We start from the raw sequence: 26,014 nt of genomic DNA on the forward strand, positions 1-26,014 counted from the left end.
GAGCCGCCCAGAGTGGCTGGGGAAACTCAGTCAGATGGTCGGGGTATAAATAAATTATTATTATTATTATTATTATTATTATTATTATTATTATTATTATCAAATGTACAATTCTGATGTCCAACTCTGAACTCTGCTGAACAGTGTTTCTGGATAACAACTACTGTTTCATTGAATTCTTCATCAGCCAATTAGTTCAACACGCGTAAGGAGAAAGATATGTAATTTCTTCATTAACCAATCTTTTTTCGAATAGATATAATATAACACATGAGAATGAAAAATACTCTGGAACGGTGCTCACGCGATTATGTAGTCATTTATTGACTGAGCATCTTTGACACAGAAGCGCTAGAAACACGGAGTGTATCTATTTCAACAAACACCCAGAATTTTAAACACAGATTATTAAAAACAAACATGGTGGCTGAGGGCATCGCACTCCTATCCCAATAAATCACAGCCACCAATGAAATGCTGGAAGGATGGGCATAGAGTTAAAGGGACACAGAACTGAGATTCTGGACAATTCAGCTATAACTCAGTAGGAGGTGATGCCAAGCAAGTTCTCGTTCTCAGCATTCCTCCCCCACCAGCAAAACTCATACACTTTACGGCAGGTGTGGGGAGCCTGGGGCCCACCTAAATGTTACTGAACTACAGTTCCCATCAGCCCCTGCGGGCATGGCCCACGCCCAGGAATACGGAAGTTGTAGTTCAGCAATACGTGGAGTGCCAAGTGTTCCACGAACACACCTTTCAGCACCCTGGCATCCTCCGGGTGTTGCTGAACTACAACTCCCATCTGGAGGGTGCCAGGGTAGCGCCAGCTGCCTTACAGGATATCTGATTGAGAAATACAATATACATACATGAAGTTCAACGGCCACTTTTTTCTATTTATGGATTTATTCTAGGCACAACCAAATTTTCTTGCTGAACCTCGTCTCATTAGATAAGTGTTAAAGCATTCCCACTCCTTTTGGACTACATCAGTTGGTTTATTCCTTATAGACTCAGTCATTTTTGCGAGTTCCAAGTACTTGCTTAACTTTAATTCCCATTCTTCTCTAGTAGGATCTGTTCACTTTTGCTTATACCAAGATGAGGACGGGAACTGAAATATATGGGAAAACTGTATTAGATAGATAGAATGAACCGTGGTGAGATAGATGGAAGTCGAAAACAAATAGAATAACAAAAGAGATCTATTCCAAAAGGGAAAGTACTTTGTTTGAGAACTGATGTTTTGGGATAGCATTGTATAGTTAATTTCACTTCATTTTTGTTCCTGATTTCCCCCCTCTTTTTTCCCTTATTGTTTCTGTTCTTTGCTTTGTTTCTTTGTTTTCTGTAGATTTGTTTGCATTTGCACAAAAACTCAATTAAAAAGAAGAAGTTCAATGGCCACTTATATAAATGCTAATTAATAATTGCATTATCATTGCTATTATTAGAGTTAGTATTACGTACAGGGACAGCTCAAGGATAGCAAAAGGTGTTCTCAGGATTCCGATGCCACAGCACCCTCTGGTGGTGGCTATCTTGAAGTGCTACAGAAGCTTTGTTTCTCAAAGTTTTGACCGGAGCGCAGTCCCCCCTCGCGGCTCATTAAAACTGTAGCAGCCTTCTCCAAGCTGATGCCCAGCTGTGCTGGCTGGGGCTGGTGGGGGTCATAGTTCAAAACATCTGGAGGGCACCAGGCTGGGGAAGATAGAATCAGAGGCTCCCTCCACCTAACTGCACCTCTAGTTGCAGATACGATCCGTTCCGGGGTGCCATTCGCACCCCAAAAAGTCCGCAACTAGAGCCATGCTTCTGCGCAAGCGCAGAGCGTGACAGATCACTTCTGAACATATGCAAAGTGCGCAGAATGCTTCTGCGAATGCACACACGGCGAAACCCGGAAGTATACACTTCCAGGTTTGCCGTGTTTGCAAGCTGAAAAGATGCAACATGAACCTAACGCAACACGAGGTATGACTGTATATGCATTTTCCCAAATACTTCCTTCTTTCGCCCCAGACAATGAGCAGGTACCCTCATTGCCCACTTAATATTGACATGATCTGGCACCTCGCCTCTCCCATTGCCTGGCTAGTGAAAATCCTGGTATGTCTTCATTTCCTCCTTTAGGATATGTAAGGGGAGGGGATTTTGATGTAGTTCACATTCAAAGGAGAACCTGCTTAACTTTCTCTCTCCCTGACTCTGTGCGAACTGAAGCACACCCATCCTGAGAAATTCACACTCCTCCGAATTTTGCAATGCAGTTCTACAGCCCAATAAATGGATGTAAAATTGCAAATATGCAGGTAAAGTGTTGCTGAAAATGTATGGATCAGTAAAAATGAACATACAGACCTGCATTCTATTAGGGGAGATTGCTTTGCAAAAATGAGTGTATTATATTAGGCAAAATTGCACACACACACATGCGTATATTAGAAGAATTTGGGACTGAAATGCTGATTGATTTGCATGGAGACTTTTCCTTCTTTTTTTTTTTAAAAAAGCTAACTGATGTTGAACTGTGGAGAACTGAATTTAAGATCTGAAAAATTAAAAACAAAAATTGACAGATTTGCCCACCTCTGCTCAGGAAGGAAGTCTTCCTGGGGCTGGGAGACGACGATGACGAAAAGCCAGGAGGGAGGCTGATGGGGGAGGGGGGGAATGGCATGACATGGCAAGAAGACTGAAGACGGCGCCTCAAACTGCAACATTTTGTTGCAGACCACACCTGCTTTTCCAAAATGCATTTGGAAATACAGGTATTGAGCTACCTGGTTTTTGCTGCAGCAGCATATGTACCGTATTTTTCACTCTACAAGACGCACCAGACCACAAGACGCACCTAGTTTTTGGAGGAGGAAAACAAGAAAAAAAATATTCTGAGTCTCAGAAGCCAGAACAGCAAGAGGGATCGCTGCGCAGTGAAAGCAGCAATCCCTCTTGCTGTTCTGGCTTCTGGGATAGCTGCGCAGCCTGCATTCGCTCCATAAGATGCACACTTATTTCCCCTTACTTTTTAGGAGGGAAAAAGTGAGTCTTATAGAGCAAAAAATACGGTAATTAATCTGCTGCTACCCATTTTTTCTTTTAATTATGCTGCTTTCTTCATAATTGGGGGGGTTATGGCTTATTGCTAAAATGTTATGACGTAACTGATGTCAGATTGTTCTCTTTAATTTGTAACTTTTAATGGATAAAATGGTAAATAGAAGCGCTAATTATTTTCGCTGCCTGGGAATCTCCACTGCGGAACGGAAGCGGATCTAACAGAGCGGCTTAATTTGGTTCTCGAAATCCTCTCCTGGAACCCCAACTGGTCCCAGTTTAGGAATCATTGCTCTGAACCCACAACAGGTCAATAATACACACATGCAAGGAAGAGCGGCTGAAAAAAATGTTTAGGAGGGAATTAAAGTAATAGCACACCTAGCAGACACAAGAGATTTAAAGGTGGAATCCGGAGAGGAAAAGCAAGGACCAAAATGCAGGGACTGACAAAAATATACACATAATAAAAAGGGCTCTAGTAGTTTAACAGTTAAAGTACCATTCAAGGTGCCTCTGCTGGAGGACACAGTCAAACACCAGTTCAAGAGTCTATTTCATTCCCATTCATGCCCCTTAAGCTGCCTTTTCATTCATTCGAAACTTCCCTGAATGCTACATGATCTTAAAGCAACACAGCTGTTCTCCAGTGACCTATTCACCTGGGTCTCCCTGTTGAGAAAAGGCCTGGAAGGCAGAAAGCCATCGGAAAGTCCTTTGTTGCAACAATTAGTACCTGGATTTGCAAGGGATGGGGAAAGGAGGGGGGATATCTCCCCCCAGAAAACTTAGCAGTGCTTAAAAGAGGGGAGGGAGGATGAGGGCTCTGTTCTCTCTTCAAAATTTTACGAACCTCTATTATTCATTTCAGCAATGACAGACAGCATCTTAAAAAGCAGAGACATCACCTTGCCGACAAAGGTCCGTATAGTTAAAGCTATGGTTTTCCCAGTAGTGATGTATGGAAGTGAGAGCTGGACCATAAAGAAGGCTGATGGCCGAAGAATTGATGCTTTTGAATTATGGTGCTGGAGGAGACTCTTGAGAGTCCCATGGACTGCAAGAAGATCAAACCTCTCCATTCTGAAGGAAATCAGCCCTGAGTGCTCACTGGAAGGACAGATCCTGAAGCTGAGACTCCAAGACTTTGGCCACCACATGAGAAGAGAAGACTCCCTGGAAAAGACCCTGATGCTGGGAAAGATGGAGGGCACAAGGAGAAGGGGACGACAGAGGATGAGATGGTGGGACAGTGTTCTTGAAGCTACCAGCATGAGTTTGACCAAACTGCGGGAGGCCGTGGAAGACAGGAGGGCCTGGCGTGCTGTGGTCCAGGGGGTCACGAAGAGGCGGACACGACTAAACAACTAAAGAACAACAACAAATTATTCATTCCCCACCCCCCATCCCTTCTGAAAAACAACAACTGTAAATGCTTTACAGCAGTAAGTAGGGAAATGGCAGCTCTCTCTCGATGCTGGACTTGCAGCTCTCATCAATCCATCAGCCCTTTCAATCCATGACGATTCAGATCAGAAGGGGAAGTTCCACTGAGGCTCTTAGAGCTTACTCGCGAGTAAGCAGATGCAGGGTTGCAGCCAGACACGTTGATGCTCTTCATAAAGTTCCTAGTGGAGCGAAGTGATTATCTGTAAAGATTCTCCTAGTGTGAAATGTCACCCAGTACCATTGTTCTGCTCTGGCAGTTTTTAAGGCTAACAGTTCGCCTTCCTCTCCTACCTGCACCATGATATTTTTAGGCTTTTTTTATTGGTCTTTGTCATTCTGCCAGATTAATTGATGCCGGTTGTTATAGGAGCTCCCCGCAAACAAATGAGAAGAAATGCTCAACAAATAGTCTAACCTCTGTGGAAGCTTTGTGCAAGCAGATAAAGAGGAATGGTCAATAAAACATGTTGTCTGGAGGTGCTCTTTGTCCGTGTCTGGCTTGCAGCAAAATTGCGTTTCGGGGGCATCTGCCAGTTAACATGCAACCGCAGTCTGTGTTCGATGGTTTCCGACATGCAACGGCATTTAGTAACGTTTGAACTATGTCCGCTTAATTCATTTACATCCGCTTGAATAGGTAAACCAAACCAAAGAGTCAGATTTCAAAATGGGCTAACATGTTTTGATTCTGAAACTGAAATGCCAGGTTTTCGATGCTTTCGTAGAGGTTTTCTGCTGGGGCGTTCCTGTCCGACTTTCTTTTCCTCCTCGAATTCTTCCAGTAAGTATCTACAGCCTCATAAGCTGGTTCTGTGCTTGGCTTCCTGCCGTTGTCCACCCACGATTCACAGCCGACAGACTCATAGCAGGGTTCAATAGCGGGAGGCTGGAACAATGAGGGCGGGTGCCCTGGCCTACCATCTGATTCCTGATGGACAGATGCCACCAGGGCATTTCCTGGGCTCATCTCCCCTTGGGATGGTCTCTCTCCACTGTGCCCACCAGAGCCCTCGATTTTCTTCTTCTTCTCCTTCTTTCTCTCCTTGCGCACCACTGAATACATTTCTTCTAACTACGAGAGAAGCAGACATTAGGGGAGCGTCAATAAAATGGCTTTGGGGGTCAGTTTCGTGCACCTTTGATCCTATGAAAGCCCTCGAGGCAGGAGAGCTTTTCTCTTGCCATTCTGCACAAGGGATACCCCAGTGCACTGGTGAATTCAATATATAATAATAATAATAATAATAATAATAATAATAATAATAATAATACAAAAATGCTGACAGATTTTCACAAGGACTTTCATTAAAAACACACAAATAAATTGCAAACTGGAAAAAGAGACACAGGGCGAATCTACACTGGTCAGTTATAACGTTAAAAATGTGTTATAAAGATGTGACACTGGAGGCCGCTGCAGAGCAGCGATACGTTGAGAATGGGAAATTGCATTGAGAGCTTTATTATGTTTTTTTGTAGCCTTTAACAGCGATTTTACAGATCAGTATAGATCCAGCCATTAACTGACAGATTCGCACTTCCCTCTTCCAACCTCAGTACAGTGGTACCTCGGGTTACATACACTTCAGGTTACAGACTCCGCTAACCCAGAAATAGTACCTCGGGTTAAGAACTTTGCTTCAGGATGAGAACAGAAATCGTGCTCCAGCAGCACGGCAGCAGCAGGAGGCCCCATTAGCTAAAGTAGTGCTTCAAGTTAAGAACAGTTTCAGGTTAAGAACGGACCTCCAGAACGAATTGAAAACTTAACCTGAGGTACCACTGTATAAGTTTTTTTGAAATGTATTTTATTAAAGATTTTCTTGATTTACAAAGGTATGTGCAATGTCTCTCTCTCATATATTTTCCCCAATGTAATTTTTTTTTTTTTTTTTACAAATCAGTTTCATTTGTTGAGACATTAGGAAGAATAGGGGGAAAGAGGTGGAGGGGGGTGGAAGATGCGTGGGGGTGGGGTCGGGTGGCGATGTTTCTGTTTTACTTAATATATGTAGGGTTTGGTGTCAGTGTCGCTTGTGCAGGTTCTCTGCTGTTCACTTGTGTTCCTTTGGTGGTGAAAGAGGTTGGGGTTGGCCTGGGGTGTGGCTGTCTGTTTGTGATTGGCTGTGGTGGTCTTTGTTTTCTTGTGTGAGTGGGGTGGGTGCAACCCCAGTATAATTAAGAGCAATGACCCCCCCATCGGGGGGGGGTTACTTCAATTGCACAGAAATGGGAGGTCTCTTATACTGGTGACTGGGACTGGCCGCTGGGACCACATAACACCGGTCCTGAGAGATCTGCATTGGCTCCCAGTATGTTTCCGAGCACAATTCAAAGTGTTGGTGCTGACCTTTAAAGCCCTAAACGGCCTCAGTCCAGTATACCCGAAGGAGCGTCTCCACCCCCATCATTCAGCCCGGACACTGAGGTCCAGCGCTGAGGGCCTTCTGGCGGTTCCCTCATTGTGAGAAGTGAGGTTACAGGGAACCAGGCACAGGACCTTCTCGGTGGTGGCGCCTGCCCTGTGGAACGCCCTCCCTTCAGATGTCAAGGAAATAAACAACTATCTGACTTTTAGAAGACATCTGAAGGCAGCCCTGTTTAGGGAAATTTTTAATGTTCAATGTTTTATTGTATTTTTAATATTTTGTTGGAAGCCACCCACAGTGACTGGGGAAACCCAGCCAGATGGGTGAGATATAAATAAATTATTATTATTATTATTATTATTATTACTTATTTTCCTGCTTTCTTATCTTTAAGAGACATCTGAAGGCAGCCCTGATTAGGGAAGTTTTTAATATTTAACGCTGTAGTGTTTTTAACACTCAACTGGGAGCCGCCCAGAGTTTCTGGGGAAACTCAGCCAGATGGGCGGGGTATATATAATAAATTATTATTATTATATATACCTGTACTGCTTGAGCAGTGTGAAGTGTCGTTGCTAGAGATCCCTGCTGCGATCCTTCAGAGGCCCCCGCCTCCATCCCCACGTGCTGGTGGGCCTTCATCTTCTTCCCTTTCAGAACACAGGCGTACTCGGGTCCTGTTGCTGGGTCCTCTTGCCCCATAGAATCCTCCTCCTCCTCCTCCTTCGTGACAGGGCTTGGTTCCTCCGTCGCTTCCTCCGACACCGTCATGGATTCGTACAGCACATCCTCGGCTCGGTTTTGGAAGCTCAGGTTTGAGTAAGTCTGGTCTGGAGATAGCAGGTCCACTGGGGGGGTGCGGGGAAGCCGTCTCTGGGGCAAGATGATGAAGCTGCAGCTGGATATCGTCCCATCGTCTTCGCTCAATGCGTAAGGGACGTTGCCACTGGTTGACCTTGGATCTAGAGGAGGAGGATGCAAGAAGCATAAGAGAAGGTATTGTTGGAGCGGCATAGAAAGGATGAACAAGTTAAATCTGTGATGATAGATTGGGCAAGAGATGTCGGACACAATATAATGTTGGAAGTTTGGGAAAGGTTGTGGAAGAAAGGGGTTAAGTTTACTGCATGTACTGTATTAAAAGAAAATATCATGAAAATGATGTATAGATGGTACTCAACCCCAGTAAAACTAGCAAAGATTTATCATGTGAGTGAAAATTTATGTTGTAAATGTAAAGAAAAGGAAGGTACCTTTTTTCATATGTGGTAGACCTGCCCCAAGGTGAAAGACTTCTGGGGAAAGATTTATAATGAGTTGAAAAAAAATGTTGAAATATACATTTATGAAAAAGCCAGAGGCCTTTCTCCTTGGAATAATAGGTTTGGAATTGCCCCAAAAAGATGTTAGATGGTTTTTGTATGCCACAACTGCAGCAAGAATTTTGTTAGCCCAAAACTGGAAACTACAAGAAATACCAACAGTGGAAGATTGGCAGATGAAGATGATGGACTTTTTGGAGCTGGCCGACTATCTAGCTAGGACTATCTAGCTAGATATTCTAATATAACATAAGTAGAACTACTTGAAAGTACCAAATAGGTCTAGGAGTTAAATATGTTGAATTGTATAACATTGTGGATTGAAAATATTATGAAAAGAAAGAAAGATGTTAATTGAATAAGTCAATTTTATTTGAAAGTGGATATTGGAAAACTGCTACAATGAGTTTTATGGAAACTCAGTTAGGGGGGATTCGAGGAAGTCATTCAACAATGACAATTAAATTGGGATTTTAACAGTTAGGGTATATATTTGTTTGTTTGTCTTTTTAATATTGTAATGTTTTTCTTTTATGTTTGTTATAAATTTGGAAAACCAATAAAAAAAATTTGGAAAAAAGAGGAGAAGCATAAGAGGAGGAGACTCCAGAATCAGAATTCAAAATGACCTTAACAGATTGGAGAACTGGGCGCAAGTTAACAAAATGAATTTTAATAGGGACAAATGTAAGGTTCTGCACTTAGATAGGAAGAGCCAGATGCACAATTATAGGATGGGGGACAGCTGTCTTACTAGCAGTTCATGTGAAAAGGATCTAAAGGGTCTTGATCAGGTACAGCAACCTTTTTCAGCAGGGGGCCGGTCCACTGTCCCTCAGACCTGGTGGGGGGCCGGACTATATTTTGGGGGAAAAATTGAACTACAGTGGTGCCCCGCAAGACGAATGCCTCGCAAGACGGAAAACTCGCTAGACGAAAGGGTTTTCCGTTTTTTGAGCTGCTTCGCAACACGAATTTCCCTATGGGCTTGCTTCGCAAGACGAAAACGTCTTGCAAGTTTGTTTCCTTTTTCTTAACACCGTTAATACAGTTGCGACTTGACTTCGAGGAGCAACTCATAGAACGCAGTGTACATAGTAGCCTTTTTTGAGGTTTTTAAAGACTTTGGTGATTTTTGAAGTTTTTCCAAAACTTCTTTTGCAGCCATTTGGTAAGTTGAGCTTTTAAAACTTTTTTGGGGGGTTTTGGATTTTGGGTTGGGGTGTTTGGAATTCAAGGACTTGGTGTTGGGGAGGGGTTTGCAAGAATCTGGAAGCTTGTGTGTGTTTTTTTCTGCATTTTTATGATTTTTTGTGACCATTGGAGCACTCTGCTGTTTTTTAAAAAAAAATCTGGATTTGAATTTCTGTGTGCTGGGTGGCTGGGGGAACAGTTGGGGAGGGGTTTGCAAGAATCTGGAAGCTTGTTTTTTCCCCTGCATTTTTATGATTTTCTGTGACCATTGGGCCACTCTGCTGTTTTTAAAAAAAATTTATGGGTTTGAATTTTGAAATGCTCTTTACAGTATGTGTGACTTTAAAGAGCACTTAATAAACTCTTGTTGTACCAAATTTGGCTTTGTTTGGACTTTTTTTGACCATAGGAACGCATTAATTGATTTTCAATGCATTCCTATGGGATTTCGTGCTTCGCAAGACGAAAAATTCGCTAGACAAAAAAATTCACGGAAAGAATTAATTTCATCTTGCGAGGCACCACTGTAATTCCTATGCCTCACAATTAACCCAGAGATGCATTTTAAACAAAAGCACACATTCTACTCATGTAAAAACACCAGACAGGCCCCACAAATAACCCAGAGATGCATTTTAATTAAAAGGACACATTCTACTCATGTAAAAACATGCTGATTACCGGACTGTCTGCGGGCCGGATTGAGAAGGTGATTGGGCCAGATCTGGCCCCTGGGGCTTCGTTTACCTACGCATGCTCTAATTCAGGGGTCAGCAAACTTTTTCAGCAGGGGGCCAGTCCACTGTCCCTCAGACCCTGTGGGGGGATGGACTATATTTTTTGGGGGAAACTGAACAAATTCCTATGCCCTACAAATAACCCAGAGATGCATTTTAAACAAAAGCACACATTCTACTCATGTAAAAACACGCTGATTCCTGGACCGTCAGTGGGCTGGATTTAGAAGGCAATTAGGCTGGATCCGGCCCCTGGGCCTTAGTTTACCTACCCATGGTCTTGATGGACCACAAACACAACGTGAGTCAACAGGGTGATGCAGCAGCAAAAAGGATAATGCTATCCTAGGCTGCATCAACAGAGATATAGTGTCCAGGTCAAGGGAAGTCATAGTCCCACTCTAATCTGCCTTGGTCAGACCCCACCTGGAGTCCTGTATCCAGTTCTGGACACCACAATTTAAGAAGGGTGTTGACAAGCTGTAAGGTGTGCAGAGGAGGGCAACTAAGATGACCAAGGGTCTGGAAACCAAGCCTGATGAGGAACAGTTGAGGGAGTTGGGTATGTTTAGCCTGGAAAAGAGGAGACTGAAAAAAGATATAACAGGGGGATGGTAAAGGGGACCCCTGACAGTTAAGTTGTGGGTGAACATATCAGACGACACAGCGATTCTTCAAACAGCTCTTGTTTATTCAGAGGCCAGAACAGAACTGACCTCTATTTCTTTGGAGGTCTTTAAGCAGAGGCTTGACAACCATATGTCAGGAGTGCTCTGATGGTGTTTCCTGCTTGGCAGGGGGTTGGACTCGATGGCCCTTGTGGTCTATTCCAACTCTATGATTCTATGATTCTATGAAGGGTTCAGCCAGCCTGCTTATATAGAGCTCCAGTACAGCGTAACTGTAACAACTTTCTAAAACTATCCAATCACTGAACGTCACTTTCGATCCCTTATTTGCATAACTATCTACAGTATCCTCCTGCTGGCCCAGGGTGAGAACTTCAGTACATAACACTGACCATTAGGTCCAGTAGTGGCCGACTCTGGGGTTGCGGCGCTCATCGCGCTTTATTGGTCGAGGGAGCTGGCATACAGCTTCCGGGTCATGTGGCCAGCATGACTGAACTGCTTCTGGCGAACCAGAGCAGAGCACAGAAACGCCGTTTACCTTCCCGCCGGAGCGGTACCTATTTATCTAGTTGACTTTGACGTGCTTTCGAACTGCTAGGTTGGCAGGAGCAGGGACCAAGCAACGGGAGCTCACCCCGTTGCGAGGATTCAAACCGCCGACCTTCTGATCGGCAAGTCCTAGGCTCTGTGGTTTAACCCACAGCGCCACCCGCGTCCCTGAAGATATGATAGCCATCTTCAAATATCTTAAGGGCTGTCACATGGAGGAGGGAACAAGCTTGTTTTCTCCTGCTCTGGAGGGTAGGATTCAAACCAAGAAAGGAGATTCCGACTAAACATTTGAAAGAGCTTTCTGAGAGCAAGAGCTGTTCACCAGTGGAACGGACTCCCATGTAAGATGGTAGACTCTCCTTCCTTAGAGGTTTTTAAGCAGAGGTTGGATGGCCATGTGCCCTGGATGCTTTAGCTAAGATTCCTGCATGGCAGGGAGTTGGACTAGATGACCCTCAGGGTCCCCTTTCAACTCTAAGATTCTATTATTCTTTCTCCCTGCCCCTGGGGACCTAAGCTGGGTTTCCCTTTCACAGGCTATGCCCTGCTCCTGTAACCACAAAAGCGCTGAGCCCCCACAGGTGATGCTGTAGGATTTGTCTGTGCACAGTCAAAATTGTATGTGCCTAGTTCTTCCTGTTGGTATCAGGCGGTTGTCTCTTCTGTACGCTTTCTGCTGCCTACTAAAAACACTCTTGTTTTGTCAAGCCTACCCAGGTGCTTAGAGTTTTAATGTGACATGAGTTTTAATCTGTTTTGAGCCTATTGTTATTGCAACTTTTCGAAAGTCTGGAATATTTATTGTTAGTTTTTCTTAGGAATGATCTTTATTTATTTTATTTCTTAATGGCTTGAGGGTTGGATAATAATAATAATAATAATAATAATAATAATAATAATAATTTTTATTTATACCCCGCCCTCCCCGGCCAGAGCCGGCCTCAGGGCGGCTAACACCAATAAAATCACAGTAAAAACATAATAGGGGGAAAAGAGAGGGGGAACAAAAAATCCAATTTAAAATACAGGTTAAAATGCAATTTAAAATGCAGCCTCATTTTAAAGTAGCCGATAAATCAAGACCATAAGGGGAGGAAAACATAAGGGTCAGACTGAGTCCAAACCAAAGGCCCTGCGGAAAGATGTCAAATCCCGCAATCAAGCGGTGCATAAATTTTATGAAACAGATAAATGAATAGCCAAAACAAGCTTGGGAAATGGCTCATATATTATTTGCAATTTGCAGCAGCATGGGCAAATGCTCCTTTGCCTCCAACCTTTGTTGCCTCTCAGCTTGGAATCCTGAGATTTGAACTGGATGCCAGAATCTTTGGGAAACGTGCGACGACTTACTTTTTGCCTTGGAATTTGTCCTGTTCAGCTGGTGTGAGTTAACGACCGTCAAGAGCTCCGCCTGCAAAACAAGAAGTTGTGTCTGGGCGGTGGGCACAGTGGCATAGGAAGGGGGTGCAGTGGGTACGGGTCGCCCCAGGTGTCATCACTGAGGGGGGTGACAAAATGCCAAAAATATGTGTTTCTGAAAAAATAACTCCCGCACCCATCGCATGCCCCTTCTTACGCCACTGCAGAAACACTCTTCCCTTGAGTGATTTCCAGAAACCAGAAGCATTGCAGCCACCAACTTTGCAGGCAGAGCACAGCCTTTATGGCTAGTAGCCTTCGACAGCCCTCTCCTCCATGAATCTGCCTAATCCAGACGCGTAACCAAACAATTAAACCTCTGTGTTGCAAACAATTATCAGTAATATCCAAGGCAAAACGATGACCAAGTACAACAATGCAATATCAACATAAACTCTTTATATAGTCTATACGGGACATAGAACAATATGAGAAACCAAATAAAGAGAAATCTTATAAATCTCTGACAGTCACTAAATGTGCACTCTTGATGGATTCTCTTGAAAACATAGACCCAAATAAACATAAGTCTTACAGGTCTCTGAAAGTCTTTGTGGGCTATGCAAGTCTCTGAAAGAAGCAATGGGTCAGATTCTTATCAGGTGAAAACAAGCCGTAAAGCTTTGTTTTATGACGTCCAACGCTGCCAAAGTGGTCCGCAAACAGACGTAGTGAACAGTGATTCCGGATATACCCACTGTTTCGTGGGATTCTTCTTCAGCACAGAAGGAGGATACAGAAATGCTTCATAAAAAAAGGTAAAGGGACCCCTGACCATTAGGTCCAGTCGTGGCCGACTCTGGGGTTGCAGCGCTCATCTCGCTTTCTTGGCCGAAGGGAGCCGGCGTACAGCTTCCGGGTCATGTGGCCAGCATGACTAAGCCGCTTCTGGAGAACCAGAGCAGCGCACCGAAACACCGTTTCCCTTCCCGCCAGAGCGGTACCTATTTATCTACTTGCACTTTGATGTGCTTTCGAACTGCTAGGTTGGCAGGAGCAGGGACCGAGCAACGGGAGCTCACCCCGTCGCGGGGATTTGAACCGCCAACCTTCTGATCGGCAAGTCCTAGGCTCTGTGGTTTAACCCACAGCGCCATCCGCGTTGATTTATATGGTGAATGGAATTGTATAACAACAATATCTATGGAGCAGGGGTAATAAAGTTAATCCAGAGGCGTAGCTAGGTGAGGCGGGGGGCACTGGGCGGCACACCGCAGAGCCTGCAGCGTTCCTGAGCCACGCATCTTTCCCAGGCAGACTTCCTGCAAGCTCTGCACTGCTTTTTTGAGCAGCGCAGGGCATGCGTCTGCCCACCGCCTCAGCCGCCCTACAGCTGATGGGGAGGCCGCAGAGAGACTCCACGCAGCACGCCCTGCCTTGGCTCGCCCCGCCACATAGGCAGTTGACCCCGCCCCCATGGGTGGCTTGCTCTGCCCCTGGCTGCAGTGCGCGTGCACTGCCCCGGGCACCCGAGCAACTAGCTACACCACTGGGTGTGCAGCTGTCCGCATCCCTGGAATTGCAGCAAATGGTACACACACACCCAACCGAGTAAATAAATAAAAAATACTTAACTAAAAGTAGAAGTGATCAGAATGTTTTTATGCTTGCTGAAGTCACTCGGATGACGTTGTGGCACATTCTAGCGACGCAACTGCCAACCCAACTAAGCAATGGCTTCTGCAAACCAACCAATCGCATCGGAGGTTGCTCAGTCCTGCCCCGCACCCCCCAACCCTGGCTACGTCCATGTGCACAAAGAATGTACTTGTTATCGGGGAAACCATATGTAGAAAGGAAAGAGGTCTACTCACTGCTTCTTCCAGCATCGCTCCATCTTGTGGAATTACTCTGTTCTTCTCTTTCCTGAATGGCAGAAAAAGAGATGGAACGAATCATTCACGGGGCAGTTTAGCAACACCCTGGTCAGCTGGTGGGAGTACAGAATTTTTGCTGGACTAGAAAGCCATCTGATCAGGAGGCCCTTCCACACAATGTAGGAATCAGGCCTTTTCTGTGGTGGCACCTATTCTTTCGAACTCTCTCCATTTAAACACCACACAGATGCTCTCACCATCCCTTTTCATTACCTGCTAAAAAAACCACCCTTTTTTGGCCAGCCTTACAAAGTTCTGTCATTTTCTTTCTTTTTCTTTTTTTATTGGCTTAATTTTTTTTTATACAGACAGCAAAACAAAGAAGCCTAAATTAACATTGCCTTCTACCGATAAGAAATAATAATAACTATTACAATAATGAAAATACTAAAAGTACATTTACTTTGCCTTTTAAACTTCTATTCCGGTTGCAATATATTACTATTCTATAAGAATCTATTATATCCTTTGCTGTCCCATATATTATTTTATTTCCTAAATTCAACCTAACCTTGAAGCCGACTCTGGGGTTGCAGCGCTCATCTCGCTCTATAGGCCGAAGAAGCCGGCGTACAGCTTCCGGGTCATGTGGCCAGCATGACTAAGCCGCTCCTGGCAAACCAGAGCAGCACACGGAAACGCCATTTACCTTCCCGCCGGAGTGGTACCTATTTATCTACTTACACTTTGACATGCTTTCAAACTGCTAGGTTGGCAGGAGCAGGGACCGAACAACGGGAGCTCACCCCGTCACGGGGATTCAAACCGCCGACCTTCTGATCGGCAAGTCCTAGGCTCTGTGGTTTAATCCACAGCGCCACCCGTGTCCCAGTTGAAATTTATATATATATATTGTCCAGTGGCACCTTAGAGACCAACTAAGTTTGTTACAAAAGCTTATACCAAGAACAAACTTAGTTGGTCTCTAAGGTGCCACTGGACAATTTCTATTTTATTTTTTTATATGCTTTGAGGTTTGTTCGTTTTTCAGTCAAGAGGCAGGTAAATTGTATGAACGAAATGAATGGGATGTTGCAGAACCTAGGCCCCCAGGCACTCTATCTGGAGAAGACTTGCCAATTATGGGTGAGAGCAGCTCAGATGCTTACCTCCTGCAAAGTGTGCAGAGGGCCAAGAGACAGGCGGTTAGGCCAACCAGGGAGACGACAAGGAACGAAGGGAAAAAGCCGCCAGGGCCCGCTTCCTCCAGAGGTGGAGCCATCAGTGGATTCCCCTGAAAGACGCACTTGGCATAGGATGCTGTGGGGGAGAAAAAGCACAAAGGACCATCAGACTCCCGGGATGCAGTTTGCCTCATTCATTCTGTTAGGTTGTGAGTGAACATATCAGACGACACAGCGATTCTTCAAACAGCTCTTGTTTATTCACCGGCCAGAACAGAACTGAACTGAAGGGTTCAGCTAGCCTGCTTATATAGAGCTCCAGCACAATGTAACTGTAACAACTTTCTGTAACTATCCAATCACTGAACGTCACTTTCGATCCGTTATTTGCATATCTGAACTATCTACAGTATCCCCCTGCTGGCCCAGGGTGAGAACTTCAGTACATAACACATTCATTCTGCCTTATGCAGAATCAGACCATTTGTCCATCTGGCTCAGTACTGCAATAATAATAATAATAATAATAATAATAATAATAATAATAATATTTATTTATACCTCGCCCTCCCCAGCCAGAGCCAGGCTCAGGGCAGCTAACACCAATAAAATCACAGTAAAAACATAATAGGGGGAAAAGAGAAGGGGGGGGGGGAGAAACCAATTTAAAATACAGGTTAAAATGCAATTTAAAATGCAGCCTCGTTTTAAAGTAGCCAATAAATCAAGACCATAAGGGGAGGGAAACATAAAAGTCAGACCGAGTCCAAATCAAAGGCCAGGCGGAACAGCTCTGTCTTGCAGGCCCTGCGGAAAGGTGTCAAGTCCCACAGGGCCCTAGTCTCTTGTGACAGAGCATTCCACCAAGTCGGGGCCAGTACTGAAAAGGCCCTGGCCCTAGTTGAAACCAATCTAACCTCCTTGAGGCTCGGGACCTCCAAAGTGTTGTCATTTGTGGGCCTTAAGGTCCTCCGCGGGGCTGGATGGGCCATTGGCCTGACCCAGCAAAGCTCTTCTTATGTTTCTGTGCTACAGTGGTACCTCAGGTTACAGACGCTTCAGGTTACAGACTCTGCTAACCCAGAAATAGTACCTCAGGTTAAGAACTTTGCTTCAGGATGAGAACAGAAATTGCGCAGCGGCAGCGGGAGGCCCCATTAGCTAAAGTGGTACCTCAGGTTAAGAACAGACCTCCAGAACGAATTAAGTTCTTAACCCCGAGGTACCACTGTATTTTGTTCTCATGTTTTACCCCCCCCCCCATAAAGATGACCCTCACAATCAAATTGTGGAATCCACAGGCAAAGTAGATTTTAAGCAAGCTGGTTGAGTGTTGTATCCTCAGCACAGCAATGGAAGCTGAAAGACCCCTTCTTGTTGGGAATGTAAGAAAGTAAAGAACTTATGGGAAATGATATATAATGAGATGAAAAAGATGTTGAAATATACATTTAAAAAAACAACCAGAAGCATTTTTACTTGGTATTATAGGTCAGGACATTAATAGGTTAAATAGATGTTAAGTTGTTTTCATATGCAACAACAGTGGCAAGAGTGTTGTTAGCCCAGGAATGGAAGCAAGAAGAAATTCTGACGAAAGAAGAATGGCAGATAAAATTAATGGACAAAATTAATGGATAAAATGACAGGAAGGATTCGAAACCATGCGGGACCAGAGATTTACAGAAGACTGGAAGAAGTATACGAACTATTTGAAGAGCAATTGTAACCAACAAATTATGCTAGTAGGACTACAAGAAGTTCTGTAAAGAGAAAAATATGGAACGTTGCAAAGTAGAAAAAGAGAAGAGATATCAGTTATGAGATTTAAATGTAATAGGGAAAGTAAGAAATGTATATTAAGAGATTAGATTGGAAAATTTTCCGACAGGATTGATGGAAGTCAAAAAATCGTATAAGATGTAAAAGTATGTTTAATTACTGTTGAAAATGGTATGCTAAAAAACTAATAAAAAATTATATATATAAAAAAAAGAAAGCCTCCTTCTTGCAGGCTCTTAACGAAGCATGCAAAATATCACGGGCCCCTTGCAGGTTGCACTCTGGTTGGCAATGGGTTTCCTGTGCCTCTGAGCCACAGGGCCTGCAAACCCGAGAGAGCTGTCGCTGCATCGCCAAACTGTCAACCACCGCTGAGCTGTGGTCTCTGCTGCTCCCCATGTTGCAAACAAGGACGACCTGCTATGTTCATGCGCTCAAAGGTCAAACGGCACACAGGAAGCTGAGTGCGGCACTCGCCGTCAGGCTCCCCCTAACACGACTCTCTTTGTTTCCAGTACCGTAAGAACAGGGGCGGATTTAGGGCATGGCGGGGGCCAAGGACACACCTTCCCGCTTCCGTCCCAAAGCCTAGTTAAGTCCTGGGCAATACAGCTGCAAATAAAAGGTTTTAAGTGTGTTTTAAGTGCAATATACAATGTGACACTAGATGGCGATGGTGAGCCTTATGGAAAAGTCAATGTATTTTTTTTAAAAAAAACGCTAAACAGAAGCAGCATTTTCAAAATGGTTTTTATATGTGTGTAGATTCCACCCTAGAGTCCTCCTGCCACCTTCCCAGAGCCTAGTTATCATGTTCCCAGCTTTGGGAAGGAGGGTGCTAAAGCCTTGTGCCTCCTTCTGAAATTCCAGTACCTCCCTTTCCAAGTTTTGGGAAGGGGGCACAAAGACTAGGAGAGGTGCCAAATGTTGGCCTTGCACAGGGCGCCATTTAAAAAAAATATATTATTATTCTTTATAATCACACTTTCCTCCAGGGACGTTGAATAACTTACAAAAAAATCATTCAGTCTAAAATCTAACTATAGTAAAGGTAAAGGGACCCCTGACCATTAGGTCCAGTCGTGGCCGACTCTGGGGTTGTGTCGCTCATCTCACTTTACTGGCCGAGGGAGCCGGCGTACAGTCATGTGGCCAGCATGACTAAGCCACTTCTGGCGAACCAGAGCAGCGCACGGAAACGCCGTTTACCTTCCCTCCGGAACGGTACCTATTTATCTACTTGCACTTTGACGTGCTTTCGAACTGCTAGGTTGGCAGGAGCAGGGACTGAGCAACGGGAGCTCACCCTGTTGCGGGGATTTGAACTGCTGACCTTCTGATTGGCAAGTCCTAGGCTCTGTGGTTTAACCCACAGCGCCACCCGCGTCCCAAAAAATCTAACTATAACATACATCAAAACCATCCTCCTATTAGTTATACATAACAGTATATACTTTTGTCCCTACTCATTTATCTTAATTTCCTCCCTTCCTCCCTCCCCTTTAACCCCTTGCCCAAAAACTTGTTCTCTCTTCAGATCTTTAACCACGTGCACAGATTATTCATTCTAATTTGGATGCCTGGGTTGGCTCCCCCCCCCCCCCGCCATGCTATCCAATTCCTATAACTTGTCCATTTATTCAAAATCTTTTGACATTTGTTTTCCCATGTATCTTCCACCATTACCTGTTCAAATATATCAGATTGTAGATATTAAAAAACATAGTCATTCCATTTTTCCTTTGTCCATTTTTCCTTTTCTTTCCATCCTGACGCAATAACAAGCATACCAGCTAAGATCAAAATTTTATACCAATCTTGCTCTTTCTTTCTATTTCACTATTCCCCAGTATTCCTGAGATAAGCATTTCTCTATTGACTTCTATCTGAAATACATCAGAAATAACCTTTATAATCTTTTGCCAATATTCCTTTACCCAAATACACTCCCACCACATATGTGCATATACCCCTAACTCTTGACCGCAGTGCCAGCACTTAGGACTCAATCCTTTAACTATGTATGCCAGTTGCGCCGGGGTTCTATACCGTTTCAATAGGAATTTCCTGCTTAATTCTTTTTATTTATCCATTTTTATTTTATCTGCACTCCTCATCATCTCTTGAACCGTATTCAAATGAAACAGCCCTTCCCGCTCCCATTTATTCTGAATTATCCTTATCATCCTTTCCTTATTTCTTATCATTAATTTATATGCACAGGGCGCCATATTGCCAAGCTCTGCCCCTGATAAGAACATGACAGGAGCCGGCTAGATCAGGCCAATGGGCCAGCATCCTGTTCTCACAGATGCCAACCAGATGACTTTAGGAAATTTGCAAACAGGATTCGAACTCAGGAGCACTCTCGCCCCTCCTGAGGTTTCCAGAAAGCGGTATTCAGAAGCAGTGTTGCCTCCAACTGTGGAAGCAGAGGAGAGCCACCGTGGCTAGGAGCCATTGAGAACCCTCTTCTCCTCGTTTGTGATTATACCTAAAATCACAAACGATATTCCTGGCAATCAAAGGAAAGTATTCCTCTATGCGACAACAGCTGCCAGTGTTATGTACTGAAGTTCTCACCCTGGGCCAGCAGGGGGATACTGTAGATAGTTATGCAAATAAGGGATCAAAAGTGACGTTCAGTGATTGGATAGTTTTAGAAAATTGTTACAGTCACATTGTACTGGAGCTCTATATAAGCAGGCTGGCTGAACCCTTCAGTTCAGTTCTGTCCTGGCCTGTGAATAAACAAGAGCTGTTTGAAGAATCGCTGTGTCGTCTGATATGTTCACCCACAACTTAACAGCCAGGACGCTCATAGCAAAATATTGGAAAGGGAGAAAAATTCCATCCATAAAAGAAAGGCAAATTAAATTTTGTGAATATATAAATCTGGCAAGACTCACAGCATTCATAAGGGGACAATCGGACCAAAAATTAATAAAAGAATGGGGATGTGCTAAAGAGTATATGAAAAACATTGTTCTGGAGTAAGCATATTGGTATGCAACGAATGAAGCTTTGCAGGGTTAAAGAAAGAGAAAAATGGTGTAAAAAGTATAAAGATAGATCTATAATGAAATCAAGAAGGTACGTAAGTGTACCTTTCATAAGAAACCAGAGGCCTTTCTCCTGGGCATGGTAGGCCAATTGGTGTCAAGGAAAGATAGGACGTTCTTTATGTATGCTACAACAGCAGCAAGAGTTCTTTTAGCAAAGTATTGGAAGACACAAGAACTACCCACGCTGGAAGAGTGGCAGACGAAGGTGATAGACTATATGGGACTGGCTGAGATGACTGGCAGAATCCGTGACCAAGGAAAAGAGACGGTGGAAGAAGATTGGAAGAAATTTAAAACTTATCTTAAGAACTGTTGTAAAATTAATGAGTGCTAAAATGTTATGGGTAATGTAAAACAGAATTGCAGTCAGTGGCGTAGCGTGGGGGGTGCAGGGGGGGCGGGCCGCACCGGGCGCAACATCTGGGGTTAGGGCAAATCCATGGGTTAGGGGGCGCAAATCCACGGGTTAGGGGGCGCAAATCCACGGGTTAGGGGGCGCAAATTACTTGCCTTGCCCCGGGTGCTGACAACCCACGCTACGCCACTGATTGCAGTGACAAATAATTGGGTAAGAGAAAAAGAAAGTGAATTATAAGTATGAAATTAGGGGTTGCTGGAAAAGTTTAAAACAGGGATGCAGAAAAGGGAGGTATGGGGAAGTCGTTGAAATAAGGTTTAAGAAAAAGAGGTTATGAAATTATACGTGTTTGTATGTTTGTTTGTTTGTGTATTGTCGGTTGTGTTGTGTTTTGATATATGTTGGAAAATTAATAAAAAATTTATTTAAAAAAAAATAAAAAGTATAAAGATAGAAGTAATAGAAGTAATCTACATTAGACACAACAACTTAGAAAGAGTAAAAATTTCGAGATCTTAGAACAAAGGAAGTCAGTATGTGTATATGTATGTAATGACTAGATTAAAATGATGATATAGTTTTATTTGTAGATGTGTGTGGTTTTTTGTGTGTTGTTTTTTGTTCTTTTTTCTTTTGTGTTCTTTTTTTCTTTTATTGTTTGTACTGTTTTATTTTGGATTCGATGTTTGTAATTTTTGTTGTAATTTTGCACTGAAAAAGAGAGAGAGCCCTCTCCTCTTTTATCTTGATTGGCAGCCATTCCTGTGGGAGGGAGTTCCGCAGTCTCACTATGCACTGCAAGGAGGCCTTTATTTTATCTGTCCTGGATCTTACATCATTCAGCTTCACTGACTGTCCACAAGTACCAGTTCGATTATGCCATTTATAACCTCATAAATTTCTAGCATGTCACCTCTTCCTTCTCTTTTCTTCTCCTAGTCCTACAGACCCCCCAAGTGCCCCTGTTTTCCAGGGATGGTTCCGGATTCACAGAAGCCGTCTGTTTTTTATTTGATCCTTGAATGTCCCCTTTTTCCTTAGCGCGTCCCTGTTTTCATTGGAGAAATGTTGGAGGGGATGGAGTTATCTGACCCCCACAAGCCATCTGAAGGCAGCCCTCTATAGGGAAGTTTTAAAATGTTTAATGTTTTATTATGTTTTCATATACAGTGGTGCCCCGCAAGACGAATGCCTCGCAAGACGAAAAACCCGCTAGACGAAAGGGTTTTCCGTTTTTGAGTTGCTTCGCAAGACGAATTTCCCTATGGGCTTGCTTCGCAAGACGAAAACGGCTTGCGAGTCTTGCAATTTTTTTTTGCTCCCCCCCCCCTTTTTCTAAGCTGCTAAGCCGCTAAGAGCCGTTTAGCCGCTAAGCCGCTAAGCCTTTAATAGCCGCTGAACCGCTAATAGCGCTAAGCCGCTAATAGGGTTGCTTCGCAAGACGAAAAAAACGCTAGACGAAGAGACTCGCGGAATGGATTATTTTCGTCTTGCGAGGCACCACTGTATGTTGGAAGCTTCCCAGAGTGTCTGGGTCAACCCAGTAAGATAGGAAGGGTATAAATATAAAATTCACAACAACAACAGAACTTCAACAGAAGTAGCTCATAAAGTTCTTGCTACTACTATGCTATAAGATCCACTGTCCTGTGATATCATATATGAGTTTGCACTACTGATGAAGCCTAGGACGGCGAAACAAAGCTAATACAGTGGTACCTTGGGTTAAATACTTAATTCGTTCCGGAGGTCCATTCTTAACCTGAAACTGTTCTTAACCTGAAGCACCACTTTAGCTAATGCGGCCTCCCGCTGCTGCTGCACCGCTAGAGCACGATTTCTGTTCTTGAAGCAAAGTTCTTAACCTGAAGCACTATTTCTGGGTTAGCGGAGTCTGTAACCTGAAGCGAATGTAACCTAAAGCGTATGTAACCCAAGGTACCACTGTATTCCAGAAATCCTTGTCTTTGTGAAAGGATTCTGTGGAACTGCAACCTTTCGTATGGATTGTTGGACTCTATGAACAGACAGGTGGAATAGACATTTTCACATATATGGACCTTAGGCATAAACTTAGAGAATGAACCACTGGGTCTTCTACATTTTTCGTTGACCTTTATGACCTACTTTTGTTGAAATCTACAATTCAATACAATGAATAGTATATATTATTTTTTTCAAATGTACAGCCGGTTACGTCTTGTGTGTTTATTGAATGTTTCACGTAACCAGAGCTTTGTTGTTGTTGTTTTGTCCATTCCCAACAGCAAGGGCTGGCCGGCTGGGCTCCCTCACCCGCTTGCTTGCTTATTCCAAGGCTGCCTCAGTACCCGGCAACCAGCACCCCCTGGCCAACCCCAAAGGCACCATTCGCCTGGGGAGTTTGCAGCCAGGGCTACTGCTGCAACAAACAGCTGTGCAAGCCTTTGGGAGGCAGAGATGCAAGAGGGCGTCAGAGGAAGGAGAGAAGGAAAGAGGGATAGAGGCCAGTGTTGCCCGCTGCACGCCTGACCATCCTTCAAGGCATCCCAGGGTGCCACGGCACATGGGTTGAAAACCACTGCCATAACTAACCTGGGCCCTGTTACCTAAAATAACCCCCCTCAAGTCTTGCCACAGCCTGATGCTTATCAGCTTGCGGTGACACAGAGGCGGAATTTTTCAGTGTTTGCCCCAGTGTTACAAAATGCAATCCCTGCTCCATCAGTTTGGGCGTTTTGATGGTTCTGAAGACTTACCTGCTTATGGAAATTCCCTTGGTCTCTCAACCAGAGTCTCGTGGTTTAATTGCTGTGTTTTAAAGGGATTGTCTTACTGTATGTTCTAATTGCAGGTGCTTCTATTTAATGTTTGCGTAACTGGTTTTTACACTTTGAAAACTACTGGGAAGCCCTTTTTAAAAAAACCCCGAATAACACGTATTTTTATTTATTTGACCTTGCTTTTTTGTTGCTGTTAGCAGCTCAGAAAATACTTTTGTAAAATGAAAGGGAGATGAAGTCAAATGAATTTTAAAAATGCAGTTAGAGGGCTAGCATCGCAGGATGTTGATGCCCCCAAACTGGTGCCTGAAGCAGCCCATGGTCCCAACACAAGCCTCCCATCGACTCATCTCCTCCTAACTAAACGAAGTCACAGTCGCTGCCCCTCATGAAGATGCTGGGGTTGGACAAGATGATTCTTTGAATCCCTTGTAACTCTACAATTCTGACATTAAAACAGACTGGATAACCCAACCTCTCGTCCATAGAGACTAAAGATCAAGAAACATTTATTGATTGGAATTGTGTGATAGCTCAGTCGGTAGAGCACAAAGCTCTTATAATAATAATAATAATAATTTATTATTTATACCCCACCCATCTGGCTGGGTTTCCCCAGCCAGATGGGCAGCTTCTAACAAAATATTAAAATACAATAGTCTATTAAATATTAGAAGCTTCCCTAAACAGGGCTGCCTTCAGATGTCTTCTAAAAGTCTGGTAGTTGTTGTTCTCTTTGACATCTGGTGGGAGGGCATTCCACAGGGTGGGTGCCACTACCGAGAAGGCCCTCTGCCTGGTTTCCTGTAACTTGGCTTCTCGCAGTGAGGGAGCCACCAGAAGGCCCTCGGAGCTGGATCTCAAGGTCCGGGCAGAACGATGGGGGTGGAGATGCTCCTTCAGGTATACTGGACCAAGGCCGTTTAGGGCTTAATCGCAAGGCTGTGGGTTCGAGCCCAGCACTGGGTGAAAGAGTCCTGCATTGCAGGTTGGACTAGATGAGCCTTGTGATCCCTTCCAACTATAATTCTATAGTTCTATGATATTCCACCCCCCCCTTATAAAAAAGCTAATGGGACATATGTGATTCTTCCCCTCCTTTTAGTCTCACAGCAGGATTTTAAGCTTCAAAGAGCATAAATTTAGGGCGCCTCTCTCACTCTAAAGCAGCTCTCGTCAACCTGGTTCCCTCCAGATGTTTTCGGACTACAACTCCTGTCACCCTCAATCACGGGGTTGTCATGGCTGGGACTGGAAAGCACTGAAAGCCCCAAACATCTGGGGGATGTTGGAGGATGCTCTTAAACATTGCCGCCGATTTGGACATAGATGTATTTATGGCATTTATATCCCCCCAACAAGTAACCTAAGATGGCGACATAGCTCCTGCCCTCCTCATTTGGTCCCCACAACAACCCAGTGAGGTAGGCTAGGCTGAGAGGCAGGCACCAGCCCCCCCCCAAAGGTCACCCACTGAGCTTCATGGCCAAGTGGGAATTTGAACCCTGGTCTCCCAGGTGCTAGACCAGCACTCTAATACACCACACTGGCTCTCCTGAAACGGCTGAGCCTTTCACTCCCTCCTCTGCCAAATCCAGTTTACGAAGCAGAGAGCCACCTCTGAAAACGGGATGTGCTCAAAGCATTGCCTGGCCCCTAACTGGACGGGTGCTTGGGGCAGCAGCATCTCAGCACGTTTCCTTGGAAATAAATCTCCTGGGATGCTCATCCCAAGCCAAGCGTGCCCAGGATCGCAGCCTTAAGACAACTTTTAGAGGCGCAGAGAACCGCCACAGTTCAGGTTACTTACTTTAGCAGTGGGGGAGACAGAGGCGGGCAAAGGGCATCTCTGCAATCGGCCCCAGCGATCGGAATCCCTTGATCGTTCGGCTTGGCCTCACCGTCTTCTAGAATAAAAGGTCAGGTCCCAGCTTTCTGGGTGGCTGCCAGCAGCTCGGTCGCACGGCTGACTTTCCCAGGGTGGGTGGCTGCCTCTGAGCGGCGGCCACATGCGCCCTGTGGCACAGCCTGCTTCCTGCCCGCATCGCCCAACTGCACGCTGCTTTGCAAAACCAAAAAAATGAAAAGGAAAAGTACTAGCGGCAGGTAGATGCGACCAGAAGTGTGCTCCACTCCCCACCCCCTTGTGGAACATCTCAGCAGGGCCTCATTCCCGTGGAGGGTAGGTTTTTCAACGGCCAAGGTACATGAATGGAACTTCCATGTGCAGCCGCAGTGTATCTCTGAAAGTCAGCTGCTGTGAGGGGCGGGGTGTTGTTCCTTCCCACCTTGCCTATGTGCTTCCCAGA

The 26,014-nt window shown here is 44.5% G+C and overlaps 1 protein-coding gene across 1 annotated transcript; it reads right to left on the reverse strand.

The window, feature by feature from the left end:
* Positions 1–304: 304 nt before the first annotated feature.
* Positions 305–26,014, reverse strand: LOC310764675 (uncharacterized protein). The gene is made up of 7 exons (XM_083619066.1): positions 25,516–26,014; positions 15,724–15,874; positions 14,552–14,603; positions 12,669–12,729; positions 7,422–7,840; positions 3,910–5,581; positions 305–2,371 (listed from the first exon to the last, which is right to left on the reverse strand). The coding sequence occupies exons 2-6, from the start codon at positions 15,834–15,836 to the stop codon at positions 5,165–5,167; spliced, it is 1,062 nt and encodes a 353-aa protein (XP_083475192.1). The 5' UTR covers positions 15,837–15,874; positions 25,516–26,014; the 3' UTR covers positions 305–2,371; positions 3,910–5,164.

Source organism: Podarcis filfolensis, assembly GCF_964270895.1.
Source record: "Podarcis filfolensis genome assembly, chromosome: 6".
In the NCBI taxonomy this organism is placed as follows: Eukaryota; Metazoa; Chordata; class Lepidosauria; order Squamata; family Lacertidae; genus Podarcis; species Podarcis filfolensis.

Coding starts and splice junctions, on each gene's coding strand:
- LOC310764675 (XM_083619066.1), bottom strand. CDS start 15,836: ATGGCTCCACCTCTGGAGGAAGCGGGCCCTGGCGGCTTTTTCCCTTCG. Junction 7,841..12,668: donor GACAAATTCCAAGGCAAAAA/GTAAGTCGTCGC, acceptor CTCCTCCTCTAG/ATCCAAGGTCAACCAGTGGC. Junction 5,582..7,421: donor ACACTGCTCAAGCAGTACAG/GTATATATAATA, acceptor CTTCTCTCGTAG/TTAGAAGAAATGTATTCAGT.